The sequence below is a fragment of the Ipomoea nil genome, unplaced genomic scaffold (genome assembly GCF_001879475.1).
Source record: "Ipomoea nil cultivar Tokyo-kokei standard unplaced genomic scaffold, Asagao_1.1 scaffold1043, whole genome shotgun sequence".
Taxonomy (NCBI): domain Eukaryota; kingdom Viridiplantae; phylum Streptophyta; class Magnoliopsida; order Solanales; family Convolvulaceae; genus Ipomoea; species Ipomoea nil.
This window is the reverse complement of record NW_017617471.1, coordinates 6,910,836-6,920,115: the sequence shown is the minus strand read 5'-3', so window position 1 is coordinate 6,920,115 and position 9,280 is coordinate 6,910,836. Positions and strand designations below refer to the sequence as shown.

The window sequence follows — 9,280 nt, the reverse complement described above, 5'->3', positions numbered from 1 at the left end:
TGAAATGGTAATGGAATGCCATTAGGCTAACACAAGATAAATTATTTACAAAAATCATTTTATATGTAAAGTTAATAACTAATTTAATAGAACATTTTTTCACAAACTGCTAATATTATCACTAATCAAATCAGTGAATACAATTCACTATCAGCTACAACTAATAGTTAATTATCAAATTCAAAGCCGTAAATACAATCCACTAACAGCTACAACTAATAGCTAATTGTCAAACAATAAAATGAATTTACTATCCAACTTCAAAACCCTTTCAATTGCAGTGTTGACAGATTTTCAAATCAAAGGCTTTTTTCTGGATAATGGTTGAAGTTAAGAAAAACATGTTTGTAATTCAATCTGGAGTGTTATGTAGAAATTTGTTCCAGATGGCGGATTCATTAAATGGGAAGATCGTACAACCAAAGCGGATGAAGTAAAAGATTTCTAATTTGAATGTAGTGAAAGTGACGCAACGCCCGCACCTGTGCTCCAGAAAACAGCCGGCCAACCGAATATTACCGACAGCCAACAAGTCAAATTCATTCTCCGACCACTATTTCCCCCCCTCCGGCCAAATCCCACCTTCAAAAACTTCATTCTGATCTATACATAAAACCCAGATCTTGAGACCATCGCAATCTGTAATGAGAAAAGCTAAGATAAGATTCGCCGGCAATAAGAGATGGTCAGTACCCTTACTTTGCCTTTCAGTGTTCATTCTCATACTGGTTTCCATCCTGATTTTTAATCACCCCAAAGCCCACAAATCTTCTCCCTTCCCACATTCAGAGTCAAGAACCGATGATTCCGGGTTACTCGGATCCGGGTCCCTGCCGGAGCTGCCCCGACTGGCGTTTTTGATCTCGGGCTCCAAAGGCGACGGCCGGCGGATGAAGCGGCTGCTTAGGGCGTTGTACCATCCCCGGAATTACTATTTGCTGCATCTTGATTTGGAGGCCGAGGATGCGGAGAGGATGGAGCTGGCTAAGTTTGCGAAATCCGAGGTTGTGATTAGGGAGTTTAAGAATGTTATGGTGATTGGAAAGGCGGATTTAGTCACCTATAGAGGCCCTACTATCATGGCTTCCACGCTCCACGCCGTCGCCATTCTCTTGAAGAAGGCTAAGAATTGGGATTGGTTTATCAATCTCAGTGCTTCAGATTACCCTCTCATGCCTCAAGATGGTTAGTATATCTTGCTCCTCTGTATCTATTTCTTTATTTTTCATTTCTAATTTTTGCTCTCAATGCTTCTTGATGATATGAATGGGAATTTACAAGTGATATGCTCTGATACCAATTGTCAGATTAAGCGGGTAATTTTATGGACAAGTGTAATGGAATAAAATGGAAAAGGGATTCCTAAGGAATCATTAAGATTCCAAACATGCAAAAAGAATTAGAGGTTAGAATTGCAATCTATTTGAACTTATAGTGCTGATGACCAAGTGGAATGTTAATCTTATAGTGCCTTTTTTTTGCATTAATGTATTGAAGGAATTCGATTGCAGATCTCCTTCAAGTAGAACTTAGGGAAACATATAGTGGCTAGAATTGATTGAATTCATTTACGGTCAAGTTACGGGTATGGTGATGGCTATTTAATTATTTTGAATACTTCATTTACTTGTATTTTGTTATTTATAGATGTGTTGTTATTTAATCGTTGCTTGAAAGACAAAAAGTTCTTGAAAATTTTGTTTCATTGCGTTTTCATGAGTTGTTTGTACAAGTGGATATGTTATTCAGTGATGCAAATTGAAAATATTATGTTTAATCACGTGCATTGGCCTAATCGCGATTCCTCTAATAGCTTTATACTCTGTATTTGTTAAGATTGTAGTCCAATGGATCTTCATTTGTCTGCCATCTTCTCGTTATTAATGAAGAAAAATCTTGCCATCTTTGTTACAGATATCCTGCATGTTTTTTCGTTTTTGCCCAGGGATCTGAATTTTCTCGAGCACTCAACAAATCTTGGCTGGAAAGAGTGAGCATTCTACTCTATACATCCATGTTTCAACTTTGTGAGACGGGTAGTTAGTTATGACCGACCACTGATACGTAGTGATTCTAAAATGCTTTTTATACCCACAGGTTTCAGAGGGCTAGGCCTATAATCGTAGATCCGGGCTTATATCATTCGAAGAAATCTGGGGTATTTTGGGCAAAGGAGAAAAGGTCAATGCCGGCCGCTTTCAAGCTGTTCATGGGTACTGCCCCTTCACCTTTTCTTGAACTCAATAGATTTCCAAATTGTTAGATCTGAGCGCTGCACTATGCTTACTTCCCAAGTCAAGCACGCTTAATCACAGAATTATTTGGCTATCTGGTTGCCATATCATACTTAAAACCAATTGGTGATAAGTAGTGGACATTAACCATTTAACCACATCTTTCCAAGGTAAACCACGTCTCGAATCGAGCAGGGGCTGAACTCGGCCAACTCAGCCGACGCCCAACACAAATGATATTTTTTAGTACTGTGATTGATAACCATTTTTAGAAAAATCTGAAAAATTTGCAGGATCTGAATGGGTGGTTCTCACGAGATCGTTCTTGGAATTCTGCATTTGGGGATGGGACAATCTCCCGCGCACTCTTCTTATGTACTATACCAATTTCATATCCTCCCCCGAGGGCTACTTCCACACGGTTGTCTGCAATCACAAGGACTATCAGAACACGACGGTGAACCATGACTTACACTACCTAAAATGGGACAGTCCCCCGAAGCAGAACCCGATGAACTTGACAATGGAGCACTTCGAGGACATGGTCCAGAGTGGGGCCCCATTCGCTCGCACTTTTGCCGCAGATGATCCTGTTCTTAACGAGATCGATAGGGAACTCTTGAGAAGATCTGACGGGCTGTTTACCCCCGGGGGTTGGTGTGTTGGGAGTCCTGGTTTAGGTAAAGATCCTTGTCTAGCACGTGGCAGTTGTGATGCAGTTAAGCCTTCTGCAGGGTCAAGAAGGTTGGAAAAACTTGTACTGAAGCTCCTTGATTCTGAATATTTCAGGTTTACTCAGTGTAAATAACTTAAGATTATGTGCAGAGAATCTCTTCAGATTCTCTTATTCTTTGCTAACTTTCTTCCTAGTGTTAGTGTCTATGTACAGTCATTATGCTGTAACATCTGTTTATAATTCTACACGTGTTTTGAAACTCTGCTCTTTGTTCTTACCATCCAAAAGATGATGATCTGCAATTTTAGACAGGGGTAGTCTTCATTGATATCTAGTTCCTTGTATCTGCTGTCATATTACACAGATTTGATCTTTGAAGATTTGTCTGATCTGGCCCATGTTGTAGTCACATTCTTTACTTTTTTGGATATACCAAAGGTTTTCATTGTCGAACACCTAAAGCCAAGGATCGAATTATTGACATTTAGTCACATTACGTCAGATTAATCCTAAACCATAAACCCCTAAAATTCTTGCCCAAAAACTGCAAAAGGAGGAGGCTCGAACCCACAACCTCCCATATGGAAAAAAAATTTGGTGCCACTAGACCACAAGATCCTTGACAAACATGTTTCTTTTATTAATCACAAATTCTTTTTATTAAATCCACATCGTTATGCAGTGTTGTAAAAATCGGCCTAGGCGGGCCGACTAGGCACTAGGTGCTCCTATGCCGAGGCGATTTCAGCCCTAGGCTGCTTTTAGTCGATTGATCGACTAATCGGTCGACGCCGAGTTGGTGCTCAACTCGGCCAAATGGTTTTTTTTTTTTTTTTTTTTTGCCTACTCGGCTACTCCTCTTCAATATTTCTCCAGTCAAATACTCAACTAACCATCTAACAACTCCTAGCTCTGAGTGAGAAAAGTGGAGATGATATACGTACTCGGATTACTAGCTAGGTCGCCTGCTAGGTGCTAGGCGCCCTCCGGACGCTCGACTAGCGCCGCCTAGCGCCTTCTGCAACATTGTCGTTATGTTATACCATGACAGATTTATCAAACTCGATCCGATAAAAATACAAATAAATATATGTTAGTAATCTTTTAATTAAAATATCTAATAGACCTGTCGTACATTTATTAATCACTAATTTCTTGATTAAATCTGCACGTACCGTTATGTTATGCCACCATGGCAAGTTTATCAAACTTGACCTGGAATGCATATTGTATAACAAATTGAAGTGCAAATTGTTGACACTATATATGCTTATTTAGTCATAAATAAAAATTAAAAAGGTACTTAATTAAGAGGCATGCATTATATTACAATAAGTTGATGGGACAGGCCGGAATTTGAATTTTATACTTAGGCTGCTTGCATTGCATGCACCTTTATGGCACTCACTTTACCACAATGCTAAGTTGCTTAGCTCCATAGTCTTTTAAACTTGATGAACCAAGAAACCCTATTTTGCATTCTTTTCACTACTTTAGGATAAGAGTGGGGCTACCCCCTTCTCACTCTTTATACTCACTGTTTCCACATACTAGTACTACTGCACCATCATAATGTATATATAATATATGGCCCCTTTGGGGGGTGGGGGGGGGGGGGGGGTGAGAAAAGGATTTTGTTTGGTCCAAACACTTGAGAATGTTTGTACAAAGTGCCCAAGACTCACCTTTTCCTTCAATAATTCCTTGCAATTCTTTAATTAGCCTATGCTAAAAAATTGCCTTTGGTTAAAAAAAAAAGAAGAAAATTTTAATCGGGTTTAAAATTAAATATTTAGTAATCGGAATAGATTTAAATAAAAATAGTCAGGTTGTTTAATCAAAGTTGGAATCAAAATAAAACAATAATGTAATATTTTTTTCACACAAAATCAAATCGTGCATTATACATATCTTGACATATATCACTCATTTGAACTAATCCTACTTTATTTTGTTCACATGATGAGTATAGTGGTAAGAGTAAGTTTGGTTGAGTTTTAAAAAGTTTAAGTACTAAATGTTATTAAATTAATAGTTGAGTATGAAAAGTAAAAATGACATTATAATTGTATGATCAACAATAGAATAGTCTTTTATGGACTACAACAAGAAAAGTATGGTTCTATCCTTAGATCTCATGGCATATTGATAGCGGGATACATTAACATAATATTAAAATTTACACTTCTCAGAAATTAAATAATCTAATAAAAAATATAGCCATAGATATTGTTGGATGTTGACGCTGAGGCATTGAACCTTAGCCTCTTATACAAAGATAAGACACATGCCTTGCCACCTGATCTAATCATCTTTTTTTAACTTTTATCTATTTTATTGTATTTATATTAAAACTTGTACTATATATACATATATACATACAAGGGTTATACATGGGGTGGGCGTGGAGGTGGGGGGAGAGGGGGCAGCTGCCCCCATTGCCCCCATGATGGGTCCGCCCCTGTTAAGTACTATGTATAATCATTGGGTTCGAGCCTCAGTGAAGGCGGTATTGACTCTTTGTGCTTTAATAGATTGAGAAAGTATATATAAACAGATACTACATTGTAACGGAGTTAGTACTAAAAAAAATAGAGAAAAGTGTCAAATTGGCCCCCTAAGTCGACCGGATAGTGCAATTGGGTCCCCTAACTAAAAAAAGCTCCATTTAGATCCCCTAAACCTGTAAAATTGTTCAATTAAGTCCAAAGTGACTTGTTTAACAGGTTAAGTCTTCACATTGTTGACACGTGTCATTTTAAATTTTTTTTTTTTGGTTTTTTTTTTTTTATAAATTTTATTTATATATTTATTAAAATACATATTATATTAAAAAAAAAAAATAAAAAAATCAGCCACCGGTGGCTGACTATCTAAAATTAGCTGTATTTATTAAAATACATATTTGCTAAAAAGCATTTGAGAAGGTTAATATATATATTTTTAATATAATATGTATTTTAATAAATATATAAATAAAATTTATAAAAAAAAAAAACAAAAAAAATATTTTAAAATGACACGTGTCAATAATGTGAAGACTTAACCTGTTAAATAAGTCACTTTGGACTTAATTGAACAATTTTACAGATTTAGGGGATCTAAATGGAGCTTTTTTTTTAGTTAGAGGACCCAATTGCACTATCCGGTCGACTTAGGGAGCCAATTTGACACTTTTTCCAAAAAAAAATACTATATATAGGCCCTGTTTGGTAAAATGGCTGTTAGCTGATAGCTGTCAGCTCTTAACTGATTCTGTTAATTAGAGTATATAAATAGTTGATAACATTAGCTGATTGTATAAAAGTGTTTGGTAAATTAGCTGTTAGCTGATAGTTGTTTGATGTAATTTCTTTTCTCAAAAAGCTAATTGAAAAAGTTGTTTGGAGTAGCCTTTTAAATTTTAGCCTTTAGAAGTTGCAAAAAGCTAATTAACCAAACATTTATATTGATATGTTAACTAAATCAAGCAATTAATAGTGGTCAAATAAACCAAAATTGACATATAGGCCAATTTTTTTACCAAACAGGGCCATAATCAATTTTAGAGTCAATAATCATAAATAAAATAGGTCATAATTAAAAGACACATGAAATTTATTTATTTTTTAAATTATTGCACCAAGGGACATATCATGGCCCGGAATGGCGGAAGGGTAAAAAGAAACAAAAATGATCATTATATTTTTAAGGGAAAATGGCACTTTTTCCCCCTGTGTTATATGCTTATAGCACTTTTTCCTCCTGAGTTATTCATGCATTCACATTTGCCCCCTCAATTATTATAAAAGTGGTGGTTTTTCCCCCTGATAATATTAAATGGACATTTCTACCCTTAAAACAAATATTTTATTTTTTTTCTCTTCTTCACCAAATTATTACTTATACGTAGGGATGACCACGGTTCGGTTCGAACTGAACCAAACACTATAGCAATCAAATTAAAAAATTTCGATTATGATTCATAAGATAACCCAATATTTGGGTTTCCGTTTATTAAAATCGTGAACTGGAAAAAAATGGATCCTGAACCGTGAACCGGAGGTTCAAATCGGAACAACTACTAGCAATAGCTTAAATTAGAATTATAATATTTGCAAATAGTGTATGTTTTTTCCCGCATTTATATTGACTCTCACATATAAGTATATATAATCGCGATTTGAGTTTTATTTTGAACCGTCGGTTCACGATTTTGGATCCAATTTGAACGGTTGGTTCAAACTTTCTTTTAAAATTTTATTTTTTTATTTTTAAAATATTTTGAATTTAACACTTAATGTATTTTATTTTTTCAAATCGTGGTTATAATTTGTTGGAGAAGAAAAATAAATGAAATATTTATTTTAAGGGTAAATATGTCCATTTAATATATCGGGGGGGGGAACTGCCACTTAAATAATTTAGGGGGAAAAAGTGCTATAAGTATATAACAAAGGGGGAAAAAGTGCCATTTTCCCTATTTTTAATAATAAAATATAGTAGACTCGTGGATACATAACAAAAAATTCCTATAAACTCACTATATGAGGAAATAGGAAAATTCCTAACACTACCAAAAACTATATTAAGAGCCTTTGTTTTAGGTGACCCCATTATGAATGCTTATTAAGTTTGAACAAAATATTTACAAGTTTAAACTAAGTATATATCATTATAATAATATTTATTTATTTTTATACTGCATTTGATGAGACTAGAATTAAATTTGGATCTAATGCTTTAAACTAGGGAAACTAAACACCAAGCTAAGCTTCACATGCATTTTAATATTATAATATTTGTTTTGTTTGAACTAAATTTTTGATAGGTACATTGTCAACACAGTAGAACTAAATGTGTGCTCATAACTTTTAAATTGGGTGTTTATTAACACTTAGCTAACATAAGGCAAGACTAATAATACACTCCCTCTACCCACCAAAAAAATAATAATAATAATACACTCCCTCTATTTGAATACATTTTCTCATATTATTGGTGGGCAATTTTAGAAGAGTATATTAAATACATTGATTATTTGATATTATTATTATTATTAATTTTTGTTTTGTTTTGTTTTTTGTTTGTTTGATATTGTTGGGGTTAGACCTGACAATTATGGACACGACACGAAACCGGACACGAAAATAACGGGTCAGTGTTTAGTCTTAACGTATCCCGGATTGTTAACGGGTTGACCCGTTAAGGACCCATTATGTTTCGTATCTCAACGGGTCAACCCGTTAAACCTATTAAGAACTCGTTTAACCCGTTAATATTATCGTGTTAACCCGTTTACCAAACCTGTTTATAACCCGCTAAGAACCATTATTGTCATTTAGGTAAGAACCATTGTCATGAATGAGATTACAAAAGATATTATGAACATGACTAAGGATGAATTTACTACATTAGACCAAGATCTTACACCAATTATTAATGTTCAACGATTTGAAATTTGAATTTTTATTGTGTTCAATTTTATTCTAAAAACTTGTATGGACTTCTTTAATTATGATTTTTGGATGTTATTTTTTCATTTTATGAATGTTATGAATTGAATGTTTTTTAGTTTGTTAGATGAATTGAACTGTATGTTTTATTTATTTATTTTTTTTATAGAACTTAACTTTAAATTTTAGTTTTTTAAATATATTAATAGAAATAGCGAGTTTAAACGGGTTTCGTGTCATATCATGTCGACACAACTTGAAACCTGTTAACAAAATGTGTATATCGTGTCAACCCATTAATAAATCGTGTTCGTGTTAAAAATTTAAAGCCGTTAACCATAACGTGTCGTGTCCGTGTTTGGCCTTATCGTGTTCGTGTCGACCCGTTAACGGACCCGTATACACGAATTGCCAGGTCTAGTTGGGGTTATGCTGTTATGGTAATGCCCATATCCCTAGGACCCAATAGTTGAACAAAGAAAAGACTATTTACCCTGCGACTTAGCGTAGTTGTTCGTTGCCTAACTTGAAGTCATGATTAAATTAATGTGTTCGAAATTTGAGTAACGATAATAAAACACAATGATATCCTTAAATTGACAAATAACAAAGGAAAAAATCTTTACACATATTGTAACTCATATTCTATGAGTTACGATATTACATCCTTTGATATTTATGATATTTCTAATGTGTTCGAAATATGAGTTACGATATGTGTAAGGATTTTTCCATTGTTATTTGTAAATTCTAATGGTAAATTAACGAAATTTTTAACAGAAGACTAGTGGTGGCAATCAAATGAAAGTCATGGATGTAGTATAACAAAATTAAAAGAATATGACTAAATATGATAATGCCACAATAGTCGATGATTAAAAGTGAAAATTGCTCAAAGTCATGAATGTAATATGGCAAAATTAAAATAATAGGAC

At 34.4% G+C, this 9,280-nt stretch overlaps 1 protein-coding gene across 1 annotated transcript; it reads left to right on the top strand.

Moving 5' to 3' along the window:
• The first annotated feature begins 261 nt into the window (after positions 1-261).
• Positions 262-3,170, top strand: LOC109180876 (beta-glucuronosyltransferase GlcAT14C-like). The gene is made up of 5 exons (XM_019330576.1): positions 262-590; positions 624-1,185; positions 1,915-1,990; positions 2,098-2,213; positions 2,528-3,170. Exons 2-5 carry the CDS (start codon positions 645-647, stop codon positions 3,040-3,042), a joined length of 1,248 nt encoding a protein of 415 aa, XP_019186121.1. The 5' UTR covers positions 262-590; positions 624-644; the 3' UTR covers positions 3,043-3,170.
• The last annotated feature ends 6,110 nt before the right edge of the window (positions 3,171-9,280 follow it).

Bases quoted from the DNA above. Each gene is read 5' to 3' on its own strand.
- LOC109180876 (XM_019330576.1), top strand. From the start codon at position 645: ATGAGAAAAGCTAAGATAAGATTCGCCGGCAATAAGAGATGGTCAGTA. The intron at 1,991-2,097 runs GTGAGCATTCTA...TTATACCCACAG, and splicing joins ACAAATCTTGGCTGGAAAGA to GTTTCAGAGGGCTAGGCCTA. The intron at 2,214-2,527 runs GTACTGCCCCTT...AAAAATTTGCAG, and splicing joins CGCTTTCAAGCTGTTCATGG to GATCTGAATGGGTGGTTCTC.